Source organism: Lissotriton vulgaris, chromosome 3_1, assembly GCF_964263255.1.
Source record: "Lissotriton vulgaris chromosome 3_1, aLisVul1.2, whole genome shotgun sequence".
Lineage (NCBI taxonomy): Eukaryota > Metazoa > Chordata > Amphibia > Caudata > Salamandridae > Lissotriton > Lissotriton vulgaris.
Genome location: NC_141689.1, coordinates 1,242,530,650 through 1,242,557,855, shown reverse-complemented (window position 1 = coordinate 1,242,557,855; position 27,206 = coordinate 1,242,530,650). Strand labels below are relative to the sequence as shown.

Sequence of the window (27,206 nt, the reverse complement as noted above, 5' to 3'; positions counted from 1 at the left end):
ATTTTACAACGTATGTCATTACAACATATTTTTTAAAACTACGATTACAACGCATACCATTACAACGCATACTATTACGACGCATAATACTTTTAGGGTAACAGTGGGGTAAGTGTTGGATAGTGTAGGGGTAAAAATTACTATTCCCACTGCAGTGAGTGCAACAGTAGGGTAAGTGCTGGATAGTGTAGGGGTAAAAATTACTATTCCTACTCCAGTGAGTGTAACAGTAGGTAAAGTGTTGCATAGTGTAAGGGTTAAAATGACAATTCCCATGTACCCCAAAACTCATACCACCCTAAAACGAAAAAATCTACATTACTTACCTTATAATGCCTTGTAATGGCATGCGTTGTAATGGTATGCATTGTAATGGCATGAGTTGTAGTGACTTGCATTGCAATGGCATGCATTATAATGACATGCGTTGTAACAGCTGTGTGGGAAAGGTAGTGCGTTGTAATGACTGCATTGTAATGGTTGTTTCCCCTTTGTGACGGTGGAATTCCTATAATATCCTACCACTCATTCAAATGACTGCTTTGTGTATTGAAGATAGAATTCTAACTGTCCTGATATAGTGTTCCACAATCCCTAAACAGGACATCAGAGCCCATAAGTACTACCACCTGACACGATCAAGTGCCTTCTCTGCATCAAAACAACATGTCAGCTAAACACGTGCATGGCTCCAGAAATTTCAAAAAGACAAGATCAAGGTGGACCATTATATTACAACCTGGAACAAACCCATGTTCTCAAAAATTGGAACCAAAGATGTCAGACGAAAGGCTAATAATTTAGAATAAACTGTGTTATCTACGTGTAACACTGGTATGGGAAGGTATGAAAAGCAAAGCATTTTGGGCCACATGTATGAAATTTCCATTTTGCATTTCTTAAATAGTGAATCCCAAGCAATCGCTATTTAGAAAATGTAAAATGGAATGTACACAAATTGTGATTTCTTAATAGTGATCCCTACTGAGTAGGAATCGCTTTTAGGAACTTGCTATTTTAGAAATTCTAAACATCTGTTCCCATGGGCTCTCAGGCCATAGATACAAATGGTTTTATATTTACAAATTTGTCATTTCCAAATAGGAAATCACAAATTAGGAAGTGCACAACCAAGGGTGTCTAAGGTCCACTTGATGCACCCCAAAAAAGTGGTGCACATGTAAAGCGCACAAATGCCCTGGGGGCATATGGTTGCTACATGGCACTTTAAAAATGCATTTTGGGTGCATTTCTTAAAATTGCACATGGTTACGATCGACTTGAAGTTGATGGCAACAGTATTTCCTAAATGCCCATTTCGCATTTAGGAAATGCTTTGTAAGTGTAGTATGGCCTTTGCAAGCAATTTGTTGATTTCTTACATATGACTTCCTGTATCTTGAATGTAGAGCTTGGTGTAATACTAGTTTGCATGCATTGTGTGTGTTCTAGCTGTCGAGATCTTCACCATCTTCCAATTCCTTTCAAGGTGTGGAGTTAATGGGAGAAGCCTCGAGTGAGGTGACGAGCACCATGGCGACAATCACTTTTGTGGAGGTGGACTCTATATATCAGCCAGGTGTTCCCTTCTTCGGACAGGTAAACCCTCAAAGATGATGAAAACCTTTTGCATGTCTCAAAATTATTGTCTAATAGTACATTTGCACGCGAATGAAGAGCTGGGAAATGTAGCCTAGCTGTGTAGAGGCAGGTTGTGGGGAGGCCACAGATGATGTCGATGAAAAATTCGTTGAGGGTCTCTTCAAATTTAAGATAGGCTGGGCACCTCCTAGCAGGGTCGTACTGTTTGTGCTTCTAACTTAGCTGCTCTTTACATCATGCTGACTTTGCCCTACTGAAGGCCTAAGAGAAACCAAATTAGGTTTTAGTTTCTCTTCAGGCAGAGCCTGTAAGGTCCCTCTGGATAGTGGATGTTGGTCCCGTCAGTTACAGCTACATCTGAGACGGGGGTAACCCGATCACTTGCAGTCCCTGCAGTGCTGGGGAGCCCCCCAAGCTCCAGGTTGCCCCTTTAAGGTCAAAGCCAACGAGTATCTGTGAATATGGATCCCGACCCCTCATCACATCATGCAGGTGGGCGCCATTATTTTGCGTTAAGCCCTTTTCTTTTAGATATGCAAAATCCTGGCTCTGTGCAGGACGGCTTGAAAGGAGGAGACAGACACGAATTGCCGGGAGCGTGGGCACTTTTTGCTCATAGGCGTTTGTAGTTTACTGGCACGGTCTGTAGTTGTTTAACTTCCTACAAACCCCTTTGTCAACACTTCACATCAGAATTTAGGCAAAGCAGCAAGCCTGTGATGTACATTTCGATGGAGAAAGACCAATTTTTAACTTTCATATTTCCAGCTGACATGTTCAGCTTAGTCTTAATGCCGGAAAAGATCTGTTCCTTTTCCAAAGAACGCACCCATTGCTTATGCCTGTCTGACTTTTAATTCTAGGGTGAAAACCCGTAGTGAGTGAATTTGGTGGGTTCAGTGACGTGTAGCTTGGCAGGGGGAATATTTATTATTTGCTGTGCATTAAGTGAATGGATTTTTCTCTAGTGTTTTGTTGGTGCTCTACTGCACTCTTTGTCTTCACGAAATTATAAAAAAGTTTACATCCCTGTACCCCCTTCTCAGTTTAACATTCCCAAATTCCATAGCTCTAGTTAACATCAGTTTTCGCAAACTAACCTTTGTCAATAGAAATTACAATGTTGCTCATTGGATGAGGCAATTCAGCAGCATGTGACCACTTGCAGCCAACCTACTTTCAAGATAGTGCCTTACGCAGGGCCCGATCCGCGAATGTTACCTATGTGTAATAAGGGTACCAGTGCTGAGTTTCTGCACTCTGGGAGGAATTTCAGCACTCCTGGCAGAATCTCCACACTGAAATGTGAAGTGCAGAGATCATGCACTCATAATTCTATTACATATAAGTTACCTTTGTGAATCGGGCCAGCGGTTTGCACTTGCGGGATCCTAAAATAGGTGAAAACATCAATTGCAACCATTTGCTGGCTATAGGAGATAATTGCAATTTGTGCTTGTCCAGGTGTTTTCACATTCCATTATCACAGATTTTATAAATGTTGGTACCTGAGCAAATCAGTTTACAAAGGTTATAACGTAGGCAGAAAAGGTGCACAACAAAACCGTTAATGTAATTCCATCCTTGCCCATCTTCCTCATTTGAGCCCTTTCCTTATGAGTCATTATTTCCTCCTACCGAACGTTTTTACTCATCTCAGCAAGATTTATAACCTACCCTCCCGCATGGCTTCCTACAACATACTTGACCCCTCACTTCCTTGAAACACGAGGAAGCCAGGCATTAACTTCCTGTTTTTTGTTTCTGGGGCTTTCGGTCGAGGTTACAATGTGTCACAATGTTTTTAGTAACTTTTGATATGTTCAAACTAGAAACAATTTTTTGGGGGGTTAACATCTGCAGATTATAGGCCAGATGGTGGATTATGTGGCAAAGCCATAATTATGCACAACAAAAATAGTGGCCGCAGAATTGCATGATTTCAGTGGCCCTCGCAATACCTAAAACTTGTGATGCTACATTCTGCCATATGCTTGTTCAAGTCCATCCTGCACAGGTTTAGCCTAGTGATTCATGTGTTACCTAAGAGTGTGTAAAAGGAAGAGAAGGAAGCCCACAGGTGTAGAGCGGTAGAAATTATGATAGGAGTCTTATAGGACAGCTGCATATTTCATAGCTCCTGCGAAAGTGTAGAGCGCCTGATAGGGACGGTGATGGGACAAACGTGATATTGATAACTTGGATATCTATGCCACCCCTCCTCTACATTTACATGGCAAACTTTATAGGCTATTAAAAATATCTTTGCACTTTGTAATAATTGTCAAACCCTGAATACTGATTCTAAAAGTAAAATTGTGCTCCTGGATAGATAATTAGAGGCACGCTGTGTACTAAATTCACTCATTTGCACACATCTAGGAACTGGTTTCTCTGCCTCCTGACCCCTGAACCGGCACGGCAGCCAATCGCGGTGTGTGGAGGGCGGGGCAGAGACGGGCCATACGGAGAGTCGAGCGGTTAGCGCTCTAGACCTCCGCTTTTGCAAGGCTATTTAGCACCTCGTCGGCCCCAGCACGCAGGGTGGCGCCTACTCCTGCGCCTAAGACGAGCCAAAGACCAGCCCGTCTGCGCCCGTCCGCGACTGGACGGGGCCAGGGGCAGGAGATTATGGCTATATCTCCCACTAACACGAGGAATCCCTGTAATAGGCGCCTAACCTACTCCTCACAGGTATTATTAGGGTTAAGGAACCAATCATCAAAGACATGCGATGGTACCTTACAATTCGATCTGGAAGGACCTTTTACATGCCATACTTGTCGTACACAGTTCTGCCTTGAGGTAGTGGCCAATAGCCATCAGCGGGACCTTGCCGCAAGGCGATGTGAAATACACAACACTGTCCCAGCCAAGACCACAGAGGACACCCCCCCTTTGGGGAGCAAAAATCTGCTTTGTAACGCGCGCTCGCTTGTGAAGCACGCCATACAGGTATGGGACCTGATATCCACAGAGGAGCCTGAGCTATGTTTTTTAACAGAGACTTGGCTCAAGCCTCACTCAGTTCCTGCCATCACGTTAGGTATCCCGAAGGGATATAAGATAATCGGAATGGATCGCCCTAACAAATTAGGAGGGGGAGTAGCTATTGTATATAAGGAGGAGTTAAACATTACAATTTTGGAGGAAATTATTACCCCGCGGATGGAATTACTGATTTTTAAACTTACCTCCGCATGTAGGGAAAATAGAAGGGGTGCGGTATTGTATCGACCACCAGGTTCGAGTGGAAACTTTTCCATTCATAGAAGAAAATCAGAACTTCCTACTAGTAGGGGGCTTTAATATGCATAGCGACCCAGAGAAATGCATGGAGGCTAAAACCCTCTTAATGGACATGGACTATTTAGGTCTTAAAAAGATTAATCAGGGACCTACACATGAGGCTGGCCATACTTTGGACTTGGTGTTTTCTAACTCCCCTCTAACCACGTGTATAACCCCCACCCAGGTAGAATGGACTGACCATTTTATCTTAAGATTTTACACTGATGCTATGGATAAGCCACGCATACAGTCCTCCTTGCCCACTAAAAGAAGACCCTGGCACAAATTAATGGTGGACGCTTTTTGTGAAGCCTACCAAGCTCCCCTGATCAATGATCATATGGGAACTATGTCAATTGAACTTAAACGGTTTGAAAAGGCAGTTAGCGAAGCGATTAATTACACCATCCCGCTGAAAATATACAAACCCCGTCATGCAGTCAAGCAAGAAATCTGGTATTCCGAGGATCTGAGACTGATGAAACAAAAAACCAGAAAGCTAGAAAAAGTATGGAGACAGTCTCGGAGGCCGGAGGATAAGCAACATCATATAACCTCACTCAGGTCTTATCACAAGGCCATAAGGACAGCTCGTAAAAACTACATCGCGATGCAACTCACCGAGGCAGGGAAAGACTCTAAAGTTTTATTTAAAATCTTACAAACTTTCACTAAGCCTGCGGCATGTGAGACTGTAGAGGTTGCATCTCAAGATCTATGTGACGGGATCTCTCAATTCTTCATGAAGAAGATAGATGCAATCTACGAAAAGATAATGACCTCAAAGAAAATTGAGGTGGCTGATCCTAATAGCCTTTCCCATAATAATACACAACAGAAGCCACAAGCTAAGTGTCTAAAAAGCTTCCCCCCTATCTCCTTAGAGGAAGTTACTGCTCTAATGACCGAGATTAAGAGTGGTAGCCCTGAGGACCTCATCCCTGCCCGCATCATGCCCATGCTGGCGGAAGTTCTGGGCCCAGAAATCCAGCAGCTAATTAACCTGTCACTAAGTACGGGAGAGGTCCAGAGGGATTGGAAAAGGGCACTCGTGAGACCGCTGAGAAAGAATACCACCATTCCGTGGACGGAACTTACCAACTTGAGACCTATTTCTCTCCTTCCCTTTATGGGTAAAGTGATAGAGAAATTTGTTAATAGGCATTTGTCTAAATACATTGAGGAGACAAATGGATTGGATCCATCCCAGTCGGGTTTCAGGCCGAGACATAGCACCGAGACCACCTTGTTGTCAGTCGCAGACGATCTACTCATGTTCCAGGATGAAGCTCATTCTGTTATCCTGGTTCTGTTAGATCTGTCTGCGGCGTTTGACACCGTGTCACATGACATCATGACCACCAGGCTTATTAACATTGGCCTGGAAGGTGGGGCTCCAGCGTGGTTGAGGAGTTTCCTGACAGACCGCACCCAAACAGTCACCTTGGGTGCCTATCGGTCAGAGGAGTTGGGGATCTCGAAGGGGGTGCCACAGGGCTCTTGTTTGAGCCCCACTTTGTTTAATATCTACGTGGCCCCCCTAGCAAACATCATGAGGTCCCATGGGTTCATCCCTGTGTCATATGCGGATGACACCCAACTCCTCTTTCCTTTTAAATACTTTACGGATGAGGTCAGGAACTCCTTCTCCCAGGGGATGAAGGCAGTGGCCCACTGGATGGCATCTAACTTCCTGTACTGTAATGTTGCAAAAACGGAAGTGATGCTGTTCGGTGAGGCCAAACTCCTGTGGTCCTCCGACTGGTGGCCGCAGGATCTGGGCCCAGTCCCGGAGCCGAAGCAGGTGGTAAAAAATCTCGGTGTGCGTCTGGACCAGGAGCTATCCCTGAAGCAACATAGCAACCAAGTGGTGGGGTCCTGCTTCCATGTCATCGGAATGTTGAGGAAAGTCTTTCCCTTGCTCCCTGACTCAACCAGGAGGACGCTAGTGCAGGCCCTAGTGTTGAGTCGCTTAGACTACTGTAATGGGTTGCTTCTATCAGCAAATGAGGGAGTAACTGCCAGATTGCAGGCAGTCCAAAATACTGCGGCTCGTCTTGTTCTGAACCAGCCCCCTCGTACCCCCTCCAAACCCCTCTTGAACACCCTGCATTGGCTTCCCGTCAAGCAAAGGGCGAAGTACAAGACTTGTTGCATAATACACAAGTGTCTCCAGAAGAAAGGCCCTGTGTATTTATCAAATAGATTTTTCCCCTATAAACCTTTGAGATCCTTGAGATCTAGTGAACAAGCTCTGCTGCAGGTCCCGAGAGCAAAAAAGGCTAGACAGGGTGGTAGAGCCCTCTCAATTGCTGGCCCAACGCTGTGGAACAGCCTCCCACTTTCCCTGAGACTTTGCAAGGAGGTTCTCCCGTTTAGAAAACAATTAAAAACCTTTTTATTTCTAAACTAATAGAAATGGTATATACCCTTTGTTTATGTGCAGGACGGTTGCCAAAGGCACGGAGATACTCCTTTGGGAGGTGATCCTAGCGCGTTATAAACCCGCAAATAAATTAACCAAGCACAATACTTTTTCTGTACAGCGCACTTTCTGAATGGAAGTATTTCGAAATGCTTTCAATGCAATAAAGAACAGACAGGAAACTCAGTGAAAAAAGTATTGAGCATTATCTCATCCATTTATTTTTTTTATAGATCTTCTCATTGTTCACTCATACTCAGTTCTGAGATCTGCATGTTACACCTCTTTGTAGCAGGCACATTAACCTTTTGCGTATTTTCGGATGAGCTGAAATTACCACTAGATGCAGCAGGAGCATTAATCACCAGAGTTATCTTGACAATGTTATTGTTGCATGACACTGCTGACACCCAAGGAAATCTGCAGCACCTGGTTTTAAAAACGAAAAGTTATTTTGAACACAGCACCCAACAAGACAGGTGCACCAAGTGCTAAAGGCAACAGTACCAGAACAATGCCATAATAAATCAGAGATGCCCATCATAAGTTATCTTATGAAAGATTTTTTTTTTATAAAAGCAGTAAAAACCGGCGATATTAACCTGACTCATAATCCGATCCTAAAACACAGCAATTTAATTTTAGCAACCTCGACCAGGACCAGGGGCCATTTCATGCCTGAATGTATAGCGGGTAATGGAGGTGAGGAGGGGGTCACAGGAAGAGAGAAAACATGCCCTGCACTATAGGGACCGGCATGTTTACAGTGCATGTTCGAAAAATACACGTGCAAAGCAGCTCCGAGTCTACAGTGCAAACAGCTGTAGTTTGACAAGATCTTGCAAGCATACAAACCAGCATGAAACAAGAAAATTGTTAATTGTACCATGCGTGCGCTCATGTTACAAATCAAGAAGACTCAGTGAAATGAAAATAAACATTTCTGGTAAATGTGTGCCAGCCCCCCATCCCTCCGACACGAAAAGCGAAAGCAGCATATATAATTACTGCCTGCTCCAGACTGTGGCATTCCAGAGGCCCTAAACCTGAAAATGTAGAACAGCTGCCCCCTCTGTGTAGTAGATGCACACTGCACTCAATCTCCAAGAAAAAGATCGTACTTTTCACAGCGCTCCCAGTTTTAAAGGCCGTGGCTGGTGAACGGTCTAAATCTATTATGAATCAGAGACGTGCGTGCTTTGAAAGTCTGTGTGCGCGCTTGATAAAGGTCATGAGCGCGTGCGCTCAGGCTCACAGCTTACCGGTAACTATGATGTGGAGTAGAACTCAACCGGGAGTCCGTCCGTACCTCACCAAGTTGAAAATCACGACCTAGGGCCTCCCCTGCATCTGCATCAATTTGAGGAAGTTTGATATCATCTAAAAATCCCTCCCCTTCTAACACCATTGGGTCTAGTTGACTCTGGTACAGGGCAGTATAGTATTCCAAGAACCGTTGCCCATAGTGACTCACGCCATCCCTTCCCCGCAATTCCAGGATCATCGAACCTCTACGTGCCGGATTGGCCTGCCAAACCAGCAACGCCCCAGACTTGTCTCTCTCAGCATGGGACTGAGCTGTGTAATCCCTGTAGTCAAAGCATCTCAACCGTTCCACTTGTACCACCAGCGTTTAACTGGCCTCTAGGAGATCTGCCTGTCTGTCCACTCTCTCCAGCCTATCCCTTTCTGCGTCTCAGAGCCGTTGTTCCGCTTTCTGCACGTCACCCAGGAGGACCCTCCTGCCGTGTGACCATGGTGCGCATCCCTCAAACATTCCTAGTTATACATTTGATACCTACGGTGGGACCCATAACACAATCCCCAGACTTTATCGATGTAACTCCCCTGTAGCTACATGCCTGGCCCCAAACCAATTCCCTCAACAAGAAAAACATCCCAACTCCCTTTCCCCAGGACAGTTTTACACAAACAAGTCCCCATCCAAACTAAGGCACTCAAACAATGAATCATGGAAGTGGCAAAACGTGACCCGTCCTCATTGGACCCAGATACCCCCAAACCTCTCCCCCCCACAGTCATAGAGCAAACAGTAGGCCCCAGTGGTTCGGGTATCCCTCCTGGGAGCACTCAAACTGGACAACCGATATCAAAGGCCATCACTCATCAACAGGCAATCCCCTTCCCATACGCCCTGCCGTCTGATCATCCGATTACGCCATCTACTGTTTGTGATGTAATATCCGGAGTTCGGTATCTGAGCCCTCGTGAACACTGCTTGATCTCGAACCATCGGATCTGTCCAGGTCAAGGTCTGTGGTATTGCTGGATGGACTCACATCACCATGACTAATCTTCGCCACTGCCTGCACCGCCCTATCACGTTCTTGACAGGTGAAGGAGCCCTCCGAGGAGGCGAAGGAGTGGTCGACATCCACTGGGGCGAGCCCCATGGTGGAGAGCTGGGTCCACTGCTGCGTTGAATCTCTAGCCAGTCCCAAGCTTCATGTAGGGTAAGAAAGAAATGCGTCTCTGCATCCGCAGTCACCCGGAGGGGAGCCGGGAACAAAATGGCATAGGGGAGCTGTAGCTGGCGCAATTTTTGCTTAACAGCCAGAAAGAAAGATCTCTGCCGCTGCACTTCCCTAGTGTAACCGGGAAGATCATCACTCTACTGTTTCTGATCTGTAGGGTCTGTTTCTCTCTGGCTCGCTGTAGGAGAAAATCTCAATCACGATAATGAAGCAACCTCACCACCAGCGGGCGGGGCTGCGCACCAGGCCTAGGCGGCCGGGCCGGGAGTCTGTCAGCATGCTCTAGGGCATAGAAGGGGGAGAGGCCCTCCGGGGCCAACTCCGCCCTCAACCAAGACTCTATAAACTGGACAGTATCAGCCCCTTCGTCCCATTCCAGAACCCCCACTATGCGCAGATTGTTTCTTTGTGTGCGCCCCTCACTGTCCTCAGCCCTCAGCCCTCACTTCTAACACCTTAATCCTGGTTTCAGGGCATGCTGTAGGGTAGCAACCGTTTCCAGAATGTCCTGCATGGTGTTCTCATTGGTAGTCACTCTCTCCTTAAGTTTGCGGTGCTCTGCCCCTATAGCATCAATCTTTTTCTCCAGCGCTTCTCACGAGGAGGTAATGGCTGGCATGATGCCATGGTGCAGCCCTAGTTCCAAGATGTCTTGTGCAGTCGGCGGTGTATGGAGTCACAGCATCTTGCCAGCGGCTCCCAGTGCCACAATCTTATGATCGGTTCTCGTTGGCAGGGCGCACTGCAGGCCTCGTCTCTCACCTGCACACTCCCCACAGCTGCACCTCAGGGGAGCTCCCGCTCCCGCTCCCGACCAAACCCTGCACACCACTCCGCTGCTCAGGGGAAGCTTGCAGTATGCAGGTCTCCTCAGCAAACGGGGTCCGCTGCCTCAAGACGCGGCCGCCATCTTGGCGTCAACCCAGCCCGAGATCGAGTGCGGGAAAAGAGCTGCTGATTACTCCCCACTACGGCCCCTCAGCTCTTCGGGAGTTCTCCCACAGGGGAACCAGTTGTTCCGGCATAGGATATGCGGCAAGGGGCCACCCCAGGATTTCAGGATTAATAGCAGTGGAGGAAGGCCACGGAGGAGCTCCGAGGTCCGCTTCTCCCTACATCGGCGTCAAGCCACGCCCCCACCTTCTCAGTTAGTTGATGTACTTGCGGCCTGCTCCTCACTCGGTTTGAACTTTGATATTCTGAATGAATCATCCTTCCTAGAAAACGAAAATATATGTCCTAGTTCATAGTCTGTCTTGTCCGTTTGAAACATAGGTTTTTCGTTCTTTTATTTTTAATTTAAACTTTAATTTACAAATGGTATTTTTAAAGTTACAGCATAGTAGTATGCGTGAATTGGACTTTCAATGAAAGTAATTCAATAACGGAACACATTCAAAGATGGTGACTCTCACTGTGTGAATAGTAGCCCGTTGTTGATAGCCAAAGAGCATAAATAGGAACCTCATTTAGGCGGAAGCATTGTGACAAAGGCTTAGAAAGCCGAAACGCGTTTGACGGTGTAATTCTCAGCTATGATAAGTGTTAATTAAAAAAGAACAACAACACCGCTCTGAGTGCCGGTTTGTACTTCAATTTTGGTACTGTATATATTTACATTTGAACACGCTTGGGCTCTGGCGTTGATAAGCGCCCCAGTCTTTTTGGATGCATGTCAGCTATACACACTTTAAAGAGGAGATATATATATATATATATATATATATATATATATATATATATATATATATATATATATATATATATATATATATATATATATATATATATATATATATATATATATATATATATATATATATATATATACATCTTACCTTATTAACACACAACCCCTAAACCCATACCCACACTAAACCCTAAAAATCCCTAAATCACCCGAGGACCCAGACCCACCTTAAACCCTAAAAATACCCATGGCACCTAAAAACCCATACCCACCCTAAACCTTAAAATACCCTTGCAACTCAAGAACCCTTACCGACCTTAAACCTTAAAAATATCCTTGCCACCAAAAAGCCCTTACCCGCAATAAACACCAAAAATACCCTTGCCGCCCATAAACCCAAACCCACCATAAACACTAAAAATACCCTTGCCACCGAAAAACACATTCTCATCCCAACACTACAAATGCCCTTGCCACCCAAAAACCTTACCCGCCTTAAAAATACCATATGATCAAAGCTGAGGTTAGGCTGAAACCTGTTGGTTCGAGCTCTGAAGTTTGAATAAATTGAGCTAAAACACCCAAGTCTGGAGTGCTAAGTCCTTGGTGAAAAAAAATTATATATATATATATATATATATATATATATATATATATATATATATATATATATATATATATATATATATATATATATATATATATATATATATATATATATATATATATATATATATATATATATATATATATATTACCTACTGGCGGTCGCCAGTAGGTATATATAGTTAGGATTTTTTCCCTATGGGATTTCTGAAAATTCTATGTCTAATAACTTTGGCGTTTGTGGACGGAATCGGCTGAAATTTTCAGGAAAATGGCACATTTTGTTTCTGAGCAGCTCCTGGAAATTTGGGGGGGTTTCGTCAAGGGGGGGCTGAGAAAAAAGGGGGGTCCCAAAACGCGTTTTTAACATTGAGTTTTCCATAGGGCGGTTGGACTCACTTTTAGCTCGAACGGCTGAATGGATTTGCACGAAACTTGGCAAAATTGTAGGGACTGTTAGCCCGATGTGCCTTTGCTAGGTCTCAATATATGTGCTTCAGTGGATTTTGAGAAATTAACGTTTAAATCAAGATATATATCTGTAACAGCGCTCCGGGCAGCGATCCGGTTCGCGTACTTTTCGCTTATCGGAACTTTGCGAAGCGAAGCTGATTGGCTCTCCGGTGTCTGTCAACATTCTAAACAGTCCGGTGCGGCCGCCATCTTGTCTCTCGGTAGGATCGAGAGACAAGAGGAGGCCAAAACAAAGGAGGAAATGAAGGAAAGGGGGCAAGGTAGACCCCTTCTGACCCCCTAGGATTGATGAGGGGATATTATAGAGCCACGCTGGGCCCAAAAAAAAAAAAAAAAAAAAATCCGTTTTTTTCGCCGTAGAGACGCGTCTTGGTACGCGAACCGGGCAGCTAACCGGGAAGCTAACCGGCAGTGTAACGGGAGTCTGACGAGTAGCTGATTGGCTGTCAACATTGTAAACAGTTCGGAGCGGCCGCCATCTTGTCTCTCGGTAGGATCGAGAGACAAGAGGAGGCCAAAACAAAGGGGGGAATGAAGGAAAGGGGCAAGGTAGACCCCTTCTGACCCCCTAGGATTGATGAGGGGATATTATAGAGCCACGCTGGGCCCAAAAAAAAAATTCCGATTTTTTCGCCGTAGAGACGCGTCTTGGTACGCGAACCGGGCAGCTAACCGGCAGTGTAACGGGAGTCTGAGGAGAAGCTGATTGGCTGTTATCATTGTAAACAGTCTGGAGCGGCCGCCATCTTGTATCTCTGTGGGATCGAGAGACAAGAGGTGGAAAAAAAAAAGGTGTAAATGAATGAAAGGGGTAAGGCAGACCCCTCCTGAACCCCTAGGATTGATGAGGGGGCTATTAAAGTTCCCTGGGGGGTGAAAAAAAAATTCGATTTTTCGCGGTAAAGGTGCTTCCTGGTACGTTAACCGGGCAGCTAACCGGCAGCGTAACGGGAGTCCGACATATTGTGTTTTTTGAACGTTTGTGATATGTGCACGTGTGGATTTTGTCTAATTAAGGGTAAAAAAAAATATATATATCTTTAAGCGTGTTTTGGCGCGCTTACGTTTTGGGTTTGGTTTGCGCTGCAGAGACGATACGTCACGGTTATGCGATGCGTCATGAGGCGTCTCACGGGCTACGTGATACGTCACTTAATAAAGAATATATTTTACAGCTATAGATATTAGCTTTTAAAAAACCAATGAAATTCACAGAAAAAACCATAGGTTATAGACCATATATAGTTAGGAATTTGCATTTACAAAACCTTGAAAATTCACTGAAAAAACCATAGGTTATAGACCATATATAGTTAGGGATTAGCATTTAAAAAACCTTATTTTATTTGCACAAAACCATTGAAATTCCATATATAGTTAGTTGCACTAACTATATATCGCGGACCCGCAATCCACTGCTAATGATGTCACATATTACATCATTCATGACATGGTCAGTGACATCACTGATGACATCACTGATGACATCTCAAATGACATCACTGATGACATCACTGATGACATCTCAAATGACATCACTGATGACATCACTGACATCTCATTTGACATTACTGATTACATCACTGATGATATCATTTATGTGATAATACATCTTCAGACTCTAATATAACCTTAGATACACTCAGTGTAAACAGGTACTCACAGACTGTCACACATCCATGGAGTTACTCACACACCTAGTCAGTCATGCAAAGAATCAATCACACCTCCATTTCCTCAACTATACAGTTATACACACCTTACTTATTCAAACATATACTAACACATATTTACTCTCCTATACAATCCTTGATACAAGTTCACAATGATTCATACAGCCACTCTCACATTCACTGGCTCTTATGTTCAGTTATTTATATATGTCAACTCTCACATGGAGTGTGTTTTACATATGTACTTACTTTGACATGTAGAACTGAGATATCCATTCACTCACCAATATACTCATGCACACAGTCAACTGTCCATACAGCTGTTTCTACATCCACTTTTGAAGCCATACACCTAGGGAATCAACTGCTCACACATCTATGCACAGAGTTATACACCTCCCAGCCACCCACACACATACTCAGTCTCCCATACAAATACTTGGGCAACCATTCAATAACCCATATAGTTACTGATATAGCTACTGATTTAAACATGCAGCAGTTTACAGAAGAACATAAATAATGATTGCCAAATTAAGACACTTTAATCACTAACCCATGCACTCAGTGAGACACATTTAATCATTCTCTCATACAGTCAGTCATGCACCTACTAAATCCTTCATCCAGACACTTATACATCCACTCATTCTTCAATATGTAAGACATATTTTAACTTTACAGAAACATACAGTCACTGGGTGTTGTCATCAGTGATGTCATCAGTGATGTCATTTGAGATGTCATCAGTGATGTCATCAGTGATGTCATTTGAGATGTCATCAGTGATGTCATCAGTGATGTCACTGACCATGTCATGAATGATGTAATATGTGACATCATTAGCAGTGGATTGCGGGTCCGCGATATATAGTTAGTGCAACTAATATGGAATTTCAATGGTTTTGTGCAAATAAAATAAGGTTTTTTAAATGCTAATCCCTAACTATATATGGTCTATAACCTATGGTTTTTTCAGTGAATATATATATATATATATATATATATATATATATCTGTCTGTCTCCTGCTTCGCCGGTCCTGGGGGATTGGAGGTGGTAATGCGGAGTTCCAGTACATATATATATATATATTCACTGAAAAAAACATAGGTTTGACACCAGTTATAGTTAGCTGGAAATTTTACTGACATAAAACCATTGAAATTCCCACGTTATAGTTAGTTGGACTCACTATAACTTGCGCGCCTGCAATGCACTCCTGATGACGTCACATATTACATCACTCATGACATGGTCAGTGACATCACTCATGACATCACTGTGATGACACCATCCAGTGAATGTGTGTCTTTCTGAAAAATAAATATGTTTTATATATGTATATGTAAAGGTCGATGGAAGAATAAATGTTTAAATAAGTGTCTTAATGGATGTTTTTAAAAAAAAAAATTGATTGGTTAACTGGCTTATTAAGTGTATCTTGGTGAATACATATATTAGCGAGTATTGTTTAAATATTTAAATGTTTGTATCAGTGTTTCAATTTGTGTATAAGTGGCTGCATGGGTTGGTGAGTAGCTACATGTGTGTGTATATGGTTTATTAGATGTTTTTCTAGTATCAGTATGAGTGTCTGTATGGTTTGGTGGGGGTGTTACTTAGCACATAGATTCATCAATGACTGACTCACTGTTTGTATGTGTTTTGAAGACAGCATATGTGCAGGATTGTATGGGTGGATGAGTGTGTATATGTGTGTGTGTTAGTGAGTGAATGACTGTCTCACTAGTGTCTTTATCAGTAAATACATATGTTTTAATCTAGTATATGTGAGCATTGATGTATATAAGTGAGTATATGTGAGAGTGAGAGATTGAAAGAGTTATTGTTTAAATAAGTATGTGTTTCTATTAGTGATTGTTTAAGAGAGTAAGTATGTGTAAGTTTCCTTAGAAGTAAGGTGGTAGTGTGTGTATAGCTGTATATGCAAATAAATGGATGTTCAATAGTTTATTTGCATGTGTGATTATGTGTGTGAGTAACTTTTGGATGACTGTCGGTGTGTAACAGGATGTATAGGTGTTTCACTACATATGATGAGTGAATATATGTATGAGTGACTATATAGAACTGTTGGTGAATGAGTGGATGTGTATATAGATGGTGGTATTACTGAATTGGTTGTTGTAACTGGTATGGGAATCTCTATTTTTTTGAAAAATTTAGTTTCTATTTTTGAATATGTGTTTCAAGGGTTACATTACACTGAAAGGAGGTCTGTCACTCTGTCACTCTGTCACAAGGATGGTGTCATCAGTGATGTCATGAGTGATGTCACTGACCATGTCATGAATGATGTAATATGTGACGTCATCAGCAGTGCTTTGCAGGCGCGCAAGTTATAGTGAGTCCAACTAACTATAACGTGGGAATTTCAATGGTTTTATGTCAGTAAAATTTCCAGCTAACTATAACTGGTGTCAAACCTATGTTTTTTTCAGTGAATTTAATAGGTTTTTTAAATGCTAATTCCTAACTATAACTGGTGTGAAACCTATGTTTTTTTCTGTGAATTTCATAGGTTTTGTAAATGCTAATCCCTAACTATATATAGTGCCTCAAACCTATGTTTTTTTCAGTGAATTTCAAAGGTTTTTTAATAGCAAATTTCTATTGCTATCAAATATAATATGTTTTATAATGAATCCTATATTGTATATTTATGTAATACTATTTTTTTTATGTATATTCTTCATTGTTTTTTTTTTTTGTGCCCTGGAGCGCTCCCGGTGCGCGTACCGGTGTGCGCACCGGAAAGCGCAGTCTTGCGGCGCGCCCCGGTGCGCGTACCTGTGAGCGTCCCGTTTGCGCTATTGCTGCGAACGAAAACATCATCGTGACGTATCACGTAGCCACGTCCGCGTGATACGCATGGCGTAAGCGCACCCGGAAGCACCCGAGCGCATACGATATAAGCGCGAAATATAGTTAGTACAACTAACTATATAGGAGCAATTCCAATGGTTTTGTATGAGTGAAATGTCCAGCTAACTATAACACCCCTAAAACGTATAGTTTTTTGAGTGAATTTTAAAGGTTTTTAAAATGCTAATTCCTAACTATATAAGGCCTGAAACCTATGGTTTTTTCAGTGAATTTCAAAGGTTTTTTAAATGCTAATCCCTAACTTTATAAGGCCTGAAACCTAAGGTTTTTTCAGTGAATTTGCAAGGTTTTTTAAATGCTAATTCCAAACTATATAAGGCCTGAAACCTATGTTTTTTTCAGTGAATTTCAAAGGTTTTTTTAATGCTAATTCCTAACTATATAAGACCTGAAAGCCCACCAGGAATCTCCAGTATGCGCCAGGGGACTGCATTACAGAGAGGTGTAATGAAGCCACGCCCCTTTTTATACCTCTCTGCAACGCAGCCCCCGTGCATGTTTGAAGAGGGGGAACTAATTCCCCTTGCTTACTGGGGGCCCCTGGGGGCCAACTGGCCCACCTGGAACCTCCAGTATGCGCCAGGGGGCTGCATTGCAGAGGTGTAATGAGGCTATGCCCCTTGTTGCACCTCTCTGCAACGCAGCCCCCTGCCGCGTTTGCAGAGGGGGAACTAATTCCCCTTGCATACTGGGGATCCCTGGGGGCCAACTAGCCCACCAGGAGCCTCCAGTAGGCGCCAGGGAGCTGCATTGCAGAGAGGTGTAATGAGGCCACACCCTTTTTTACACCTCTCTGCAACGCAGCCCCGTGCATGTTTGAAGAGGGGGAACTAATTCCCCTTGCATACTAGGGGTCCCTGGGGGCCAACTAGCCTACCTGGAACCTCCAGTATGCACCAGGGGGCTGCATTGCACAGAGGTGTAATGAGGCTATGCCCCTTTTTACACCTCTCTGCAACGCAGGCCACTGGAGCGTTTGCAGAGGGGGGACTAATTCCCCTTGCATACTGGGGGTCCCTGGCTCATATCTGTCCAAACACCGATATTCCGAACGATTGAAAATGACTTTTCTTGAGAAACATTTGGATTTGGATTATCATGCCCTATACTTTGGAATTTTTGAAAGACTGACTTTGAGGATGCTATAAATTACTCAAGTCTGCCCTAATTGTGTGGGTAAAATTGATACCTAGTCACTTTGAATAAGAATGTACTTACGTCTCGTCTAACATTTGGAAGAAATATCTAGTTATATGACAACAGGATACCGACATTACTTGAAGGAAATAAGAACGCCCTGAAGAAGTTCTGTTGTACAGAACGAAACGTTTCGGCTGGCTGTGGTACATAAACTTAAGGAAAATAAAAGCATTTGAATATACACCAAGATTCAGCGCTTCAATAAGGACTCTAAGTGATATGATTTGATTGGACTTATTGTGCAAGTGGTGCTGTGCCAAACTTTGGAATATTCTCCACTACTCTCTACTACTTACTCTCTCCTACTCCACTACTCTCAAATACTCACTCTCTACTACTCATTCTCCACTACTCTACTACTCTCTACTACTCTCTCTCTACTACTCACTCCCTACTACTCACTATCTACTACTCTCTACTACTCACTCTCTACTACTCTCTCTCTACTACTCACTCTTTACTACTCACTCTCTACTATTCTCTACTACTCACTCTCTACTTCTCACTCTCTACTACTCTCTACTACTCACTCTCTACTAATCACTCTCTACTACTCACTCTACTACTCACTCTCTACTACTCTCTACTACTCACTCTCTACTACTCTCTCTACTAGTCTCTACTACTCACTCTACTACTCACTCTCTATTACTCTCTACTATTCTCTCTCTCTGCTACTCACTCTCTACTACTCTCTACTACTCACTCTCTACTACTCACTCTCTACTACTCTCTACTACTCACTCTTTACTACTCTCTACTACTCACTCTCTACTGCTCTCTACTACTCACTCTGCTACTTACTCTCTACTACTCTCTACTACTCACTCTCTACTACTCACTCTCTACTACTCACTCTACTATTCACTCTACTACTCTCTACTACTCACTCTCTTCTACTCTCTCTACTGCTCTCTACTACTCTCTACTACTCACTCTCTACTCTCTATTACTCACTCTCTACTCTCTACCTCTCTACCTCTCTCTACTTCTCTCTCTACTAGTCTCTACCTCTCTACCGCTACCTCTCTACCTCTACCTCTCTACCTCTACACCTCTACCTCTCTACCTCTCTCTACACGCACACATATACACATATATATATGCATATGCATTTATATATATGTATGTGTATGTATATATATCTATATATATACATACATACATATATAAACATATATAATCTGTATATCTATATAAATACAAATATAAATGCATGCATACATATACATATATGCATACAGATGCATGTTATTTACATGAAAGTTTAAAAAACACTAATAAAAGCAAAGCTAAAAAGCCACCTCATTACAAACAGAATGGCTTTAACTTAAACGAGGGCGAGATCTATTGCATTTTCAATGCTTGTTTACTTTGGTTCCATCAAGAAGGCATTCAGATGTGTCACACAATTGCCGTAAATTCTGAATGTTAGCACTCTAGTTGCTCATTAGATCACTGTAGTAAAGCTACTGCTCACCAGGGAAGTCTACTGCTGGTATTCAAAGTGCATGTTTCAGTCTGCATGTCAGAATTTTTTTAATGAAATAGAAGAGGATTTGAGAAGTCACTCAAAATGATCCCTAATTTTTCTTTCTGAAGCACTAATCATACTATCTATGGCAAAATGAACCCCCTCATTTTGTTCCTTTTTAAATTAAATGTTTTCAGACTTTCCACTTTATTCCAATCAAGATGGCTTCTGGTGTGCCATACTTTTGTCATAAGTAAGACTGTTAGCGCTCTAGTTGTTCTTTAGAACACTCTGGGACATTCTGTCATTGGGCTATACTTGGGCTACATCTGGGTGATATTTAGGCTACATTTAGGCTCTTTGATCTCTGGTGGCCATCCTGGGAGACTGCATGTCACAATTTTTTAATGAAATAGAAGTGGATTTGAGAAGTCACTCAAAATGCGCCCTACTTTTTCTTTCTGCAGCACTAATAATACTTTCTATGGCATAATATACCCCCTCATTTTGTTTCTTTTTAAATTAAATGTTTTAAGAGTTACCACTTTATTCCCATCATGATGGCTTCAGGTGTGCTATACCTTTGTAATAAGTAGGACTGTTAGCGCTCTAGTTGTTCTTTAGAACACTCTAGGAGGCTGCAGTAAAACACAAAGGAATAAACTGACAGTCTCTGTCCTTGTTGGATGTACATGTTTTACTGAGAATGTCAGACTTCATTCTCACATGACTGAGAAAGATAATGTCCATTTACAGAAAATATGCTATCAGTTTAGCTTATAGATCCCCTTCCAAACCACTGTGGGAAAATCATGAGATATTAGTTTTCTTTCAAACATGATTCCTGATATCACAGCAGAAGGCTTTTTCACATGGTAAAATCACCTTAGAACACACCACAATTCCTAAAATGAGTATGGTACCATCAACAAATGATTTATAATGTAACTAAAGTCCTAAAACCCTCTATTAACTACAGTGCTTTTTAATGAGGTGCTATCATGTATATTGGTCCCAAGATGGCTGTCAACACTTCTTGGATGAAGTGCTGACAGCCAATCAGATCAGATGTGTGGTTAGGCTCCGCCCAGATATATATATTTTTTTGAACCTAAATTACTCAAAATCCACTGGAGCACATATCTTGAGACATAGCAAAGGCACATCGGGCTACCAGTCCCTGCAATTTTGCCAAGTTTGGTGGAAATCCATTCAGCCGTTCGGGCTAAAAGTGAGTCCAACCGCCCTATGGAAATTAACATGGGGAAAACACATTTTGGGACCCCACTTTTATCTCGGCCCCTACTTGACGAATCCCCCCCAAACTTTCAGGGACGGAGCGGAGCGCAGGGGGCAAATTTAAGGAAAATTTCCTCAAATTTGCCTCGCGGCGCTCCGGTCCTTCCCTGAAAGTTTGGGGGATTCGTCAAGCGGGGGCCGAGAAAAAAGGGGGGTCCCAAAACGTGTTTTCCCCATGTTAATTTCCATAGGGCGGTCGACCTCACTTTTAGCCCGAACGGCTGAATGGATTTCCACCAAACTTGGCAAAATTGTAGGGACTGGTATCCCGATGTGCCTTTGCTATGTCTCAAGATATGTGCTCCAGTGGATTTTGAGTAATTTAGGTTAAAAAAAATATATATATCTGTAAGCGCGCCCCGGTACGCGCACAGGGGCGCGAATCAGCACGCTACGCGAGTTCGCGCGCGGAAAGCTGATTGGCTCTCGGGTGTCTGTAAACATTCCAAACAGTCCGGTGCGGCCGCCATCTTTTGTCTCGGTAGGATCGAGACACAAGAGGTGGCAAAAACAAAGAGGGGAAATGACCAAAAGGCGGCAGGGTAGACCCCCGCTGACCCCCTAGGTTTGATGTGGGGGCCATAAAAGGGCCCCGCGGAGCAAAAAAAAAAAATGTTTTTTTTTTCGATTTGCACGGGGGAGCGCCCGGTACGCGCACCGCGGAGCGTACCGGGGAGCGTACCGTAGAGAAAAAAGAATGACAGAGTTTTTTTAAAATGTAGGTTTTTTTAAAATTGGAGGTAGTTCTAAAAAGAACTGCTTTTTTATTCTTTTTGTTGTTTTATTTTTTATTGTTTTTTTGAACATTTTTTTCTTTTTTTGGCTTTTCTGAACAGTTTTATATTTTTTTTAGTATTTTTTATGGGGAGAAACAAAAAACAGGGAATTATAAACGGCTCAACTGGAGCAAAAAAAAACAGGAAAACAATTAGGGTTTCTTCCGGCACTTGTGGTTATCACCAGCAACGTTGATGAGGGTAATACTCTTCTCACCATAAGTAATGGTTTTGCCACAATATATGCATACGATTTTGAAACCACCAAACTTAGTTTGAATATTTGGAACCATCTGACTTGCTTCTGGACCCGATGGAGTGGGTTCTTTGGTTGTTGAGGTGCTGGCAGACGATTGTGGAAGGTTTCTGCACAGTTCTCTCACCTCTGCTGCAGAATAGTTATTGGGGTGAAATCGTTGCATGTGCCGAATCATTGTATGATTGCCAAATGAATATTTTTTTGCAGGGTTCCCCCTGGATAGTACAGCGCCACAGATGAGACAAGTCACCTTTGCAGCGTTTACCTTCTATGCTCCCCTTGGGATTTCAAAAAACTCCCATATAAAGTGCTCCTTAGGTTTGTATGGGGCTTTGTCTTCAGGCAGGAAATGCCTTGTCTGCCTTCTCTCCTCCTCCTCCTCCTCCTCCTCCTCCTCCTCCTCCTCTTCTTCTTGCCCACCAATGTGATGTTGTGGTGGTCCTTGTGGTGGTGGTGGTGGTGCAGATGCTCCAGCTGCTGCTGCTACTGTAGCCATTTTAAAGTTCAAAATATTAGTCACAGATCTCCAAACAGGTCTTCCTCAGTCAAAGGACAAAGTCAGAATAAGAAAAAAAGGTGCACAGACAAAATATCGACTCCAAAATATCGAATGGACAAAATATCGAGTTACAAATATCGACAATAATAAAATATTGATAACAAAAATATCGTTGGTCAAAATATCGATTAAAATAATGATAAAAAAATATCGAGTACAAAAATATCGACAAAATATATATAAATAGTCAAAGTAAAAAATTTCGATAATATGTAGAAAAAAGGTTAAAAAAAATAAATAAATTATTAATAGTAATATAAATTGTAGTTAATGTTTAGGAGTGGGATGTTGGGTTAATAGGGGATAAGGGTGGGGAGTAATTTCATAATAATTAATTAATTAATATATGTTTGTAAATATTTTTAATTAATAATTAATTGGTAATTAATTAATATTAATTAGTTAATTAATTAATATAATGTTGTACATATTTTTAATTAGTAATTAATTGGTAATTAAATAATATTAATTCGTTAATTACATTAATTAGAGTAATTTATTTATATATATAATTTTTAGTTACTGTTAATTAATTAATTGGGAAAAAATAATATTAATTATTACATTAAATTAATTACAGCTAATGTGCTAATATATTTACTTTATTGTTATTGTTAATTAATAATTAATTGGTATTTAAATAATATTAATTAATTTTGGGTAAAGGAGTATTTTTAGGGTTCAGGGTCAGTTTTCAGTTTTTGGGTAAAGGGGTATTTTTAGGGTTCAGGGTCAGTTTTCAGTTTTTGGGTAAAGGGGTATTTTTAGGGTTCAGGGTCAGTTTTCAGTTTTTGGGTAAAGGGGTATTTTTAGGGTTCAGGGTCAGTTTTCAGTTTTTGGGTGAAGGGGTATTTTTAGGGTTCAGGGTCAGTTTTGGGTTTTTGGGTAAAGGGGTATTTTTAGGGTTCAGGGTCAGTTTTCCCTACTGTTGCACCCACTGGAGTGGGAATAGTAATTTTAACCCCTACGCTATCCAACGCTTTCCTACGCTTTCACTTTTTGGAGTGGGAATAGTATTTTTTACACTTCTGGTATCGTACGGTAATATAATAGCATCTTATTTAATTATAGTATGTTACTATATATATATGTTTTAACAAATAAGATTGTAAAAAATTATTTTTATTATTTTTATTTAATATTTAATTATTATAAGTTAATGTAAGTATTTTTAAGTATATTATAGTAATTAAATTTTAATATTAATTTAATTTAACACTGTTTTTAATAAGGTCGATATTTTTTACAACTATATTATTGTAAACGATATTTTGTACTCGATATTTTTGTACTTACCTGTTAGTAGATACAAACTCGATATTTTTGCAAGTCGATTTTTTGTCCCTCAATATTATTTCAGTGATCCAGAAAAAAAAGGTGGGGGCTTTCATCATTTGGAAACCAAAAGTGTTCTGAACCAATGAAAAGTGTTATTTTCAGGTCACATGACCTGACGCGCTTACGCTACGCGCCCCGGAGCGCGCCCGGGGGCGCGTAGCATAAGCGCGTTAGGGCACGCCCTGGGGCGCTTACGTAGCGCGATCGTATGTGCTCCGGCGCTTCTGGGTGCGCTTACGCCGTGCGTCATAACACGCATCACGCGGTTACGCGATAAGTCACGATGATGTTTTCGTTCACGGCAATAGCGCAAACGGGGCGCTCACCGGTACGCGAACCGGTGCGCGGCAAAACTGCGCTTACCAATAAGCGCATCGGTACGCGCCCCGGGAGCGCTCCGATGCAAAAAAAAAAAAAAAAATTTAACAAAACATAAAAAAATAGTATTATATAAATATACAATATAGGATTCATTTTAAAAAATATTACATTTCATAGCTATAGAAATTTGCTATTAAAAAACCTTTGAAATTCACAGAAAAAACCATAGGTTTCACACCAGTTATAGTTAGGAATTAGCATTTAAAAAACCTATGAAATTCACTGAAAAAACCATAGGTTTCACACCAGTTATAGTTAGGAATTAGCATTTAAAAAACCTATTAAATTCACTGAAAAAACCATAGGATTGACACCAGTTATAGGTAGCTGGACATTTTACTGACATAAAACCATTGAAAGTCCCACGTTATAATTAGTTGGACTCACTATAACTTGCGCGCCTGCAATGCACTGCTGATGACGTCACATATTACATCACTCATGACATGGTCAGTGACATCACTCATGACATCACTGATGACACCATCCTTGTCACAGACTGACAGACCTCCTTTCAGTGTAATGTAACCCTTGAAACACATATTCAAAAATAGAAAGTTACATTTTCAAAAAAATTGAGATATCCATACCAGTTACAACAACCAATTCAGTAATTCCACCATCTATATACACATCCACTCATTCAGCAACAGTTCTATATAGTCACTCGTACATATACTCACTCATCATATGTAGTGATACACATATACATCCTGTTACACACCGACAGTCATCCAAAAGTTACTCACACACATACTCACACATGCAAATAACCTATTGAACATCCATTTATTTGCATATACAGCTATGCACACACTAGCACATTACTTCTAAGGAAACTTACACATAAATACTCTTAAACAATCACTTATAGAAACACATATTTATTTAAACAGGAACTCTTTCAATCTCTTATATACATCAATACTCACATATACTAGATTAAAACATATGTAGTTACTCATAAAGACACTAGTGAGGCAGGCATTCACTCACTAACACACATATATACACATTCATCCACCCATACAGTCCTGCACATATGCTGTCTTCAAAACACATATAAACAGTGAGTCAGTCACCAACCCATGCAGACACTTATACACAAAGTGAAACACTGATACATATATTTAAATATTTAAAAATTACTTGTTAATATATTGTTAGAGCCGGGGTCTCTAGTTGGCAGGGGTATGCACCCTAGTCCAAGTAGGGACCACCGCTTCCGACCTGGTAGCTTGGCGCAGAGCAGCAAAGGCGTAACTCCAGAGGCAATGTGTAAAGTATTTGTGCAACACACAACGGCGATGACACAGTAAAAACACTCACAAAAGGAACACCATACCAGTTTTGTATAAGAATAAGAATTTCTTTATCTAAAAGGTATGCAAGAACCAAAAGCAGGTAAATCCAGCTCCAGGCAAGATAAATAATAAAAAGGATTCCAGTTTCCAAGCAAGATCAATAATCAATAAGAATGAATCCAGTTCCCAGGCCTGATCAATAATAAAAAGGATTCCAGTTTCCAAGCAAGATCAATAACCAATAAGAATGAATCCAGTTCCCAGGCCTGATCAAATCACCAAAAGCTCAGGTGTGCCAAGGGCTCCTGCTGGCAATGTCTTTCTCACAGTGTCCTTGGATGGCAAAAGCTCACTTGAGGTAGGTCCTTATGGTCAAAATTCACTGGGGGAAGGTTCTTAGGCCAAAGTTCCCTTGTAGCATAATAAGTGTGCCTCTCATATAAATGATGCTCCCAGTGTAGGAAGTGCGGCTGCCCAGGCGCTGCTGGTAATGCTAAAAAATGCCCCAGTGTCAATTACCAAGTAATTATGCCCCCGTAGGCCGGTCAGTGAAGGACGGTTCCCAGCCAAGCACAAAGCTCACACTCCAGGTACCCGGCCAACCCGCACCCCGCCCCCTCGCAGCAGCCTGGTTGCACTGAGGCGTTACCTGGGGTGGTGGTTGCGGACGCGGGTGCGAGGCTCCTCTCCCCCTGGGGCCTCGGGCTCAGCAGGCGCTGCACGGGTGGGGGTCACGGCCACACAGCGCTCCTTTAGCACAGCGCTTAACAGTGTCTCCAAGTCCGGAGCTTCCGGCCACGCAGCGCTTCGCTTCTCAGCGCTACACGGCGCGCTCCGGTCCCAGTGACGGTGACCTCAGGGCCAGTTTCAGTCGGCTTGCGCCAGAAGCAGAGGCAATCACAGAGCCCTCGGGAGGATCACAGGGCAAGCAGTGCTGAGGGCAGGCACAGCATTGCAGGGCAAATCTTAAGAGTGTTGTTGCTGTTCCAAAGGACAGTCTTTAAAACGCTGTGGTCCAAGGACAGGTAGTTTCCTTTAGCTTAAAAAGGGTGCAGTCCCAAAAAGGCAATCTTTAAAAGGTTGAAGACTCCTTATAATGTGGTTCAAAGAAAAGTAGGTCCTTTGGGATGTTGTGGAGACACTCTGGTGGTGATGTTGCAGTCTCCCATGCAGGGCAGGATCAGCAGACAGTAGGGCAGCTCAGCAGGTTGTGGGGCAGCAGTTCCTTGGAGCAGTCAGCCTCCTTCCCAGTGGCAAACCTCTTGCGCAGCAGTCCTCACTCCAGCAGAGATTCTTCCAGGTCCAGCAGTGTAACAAAGAAGTGAGGCCAGGACCCTCCCATATATATCTTTCAGTCTAAGGGCTAGAAAGTGGTAGAAGTCTCTGGAAGGGTCTGGGGGCAGGGGTTTCTGGAAGAGTCCAGGGAGTTCTGGTATGTTCCCTGCCTTCCC

The 27,206-nt window shown here is 42.3% G+C and overlaps 1 protein-coding gene across 1 annotated transcript in view; it reads left to right on the top strand.

The window, feature by feature from the left end:
- Positions 1-27,206, top strand: part of LOC147727726 (alpha-2-macroglobulin-like) — a 1,118,600-nt gene that overhangs the window by 331,920 nt on the left and 759,474 nt on the right. The window contains exon 10 of the mRNA XM_086961723.1: positions 1,490-1,599. Within this exon, the coding sequence (XP_086817849.1) occupies positions 1,490-1,599 (110 nt within the window). The remainder of the gene's footprint in view (positions 1-1,489; positions 1,600-27,206) is intronic.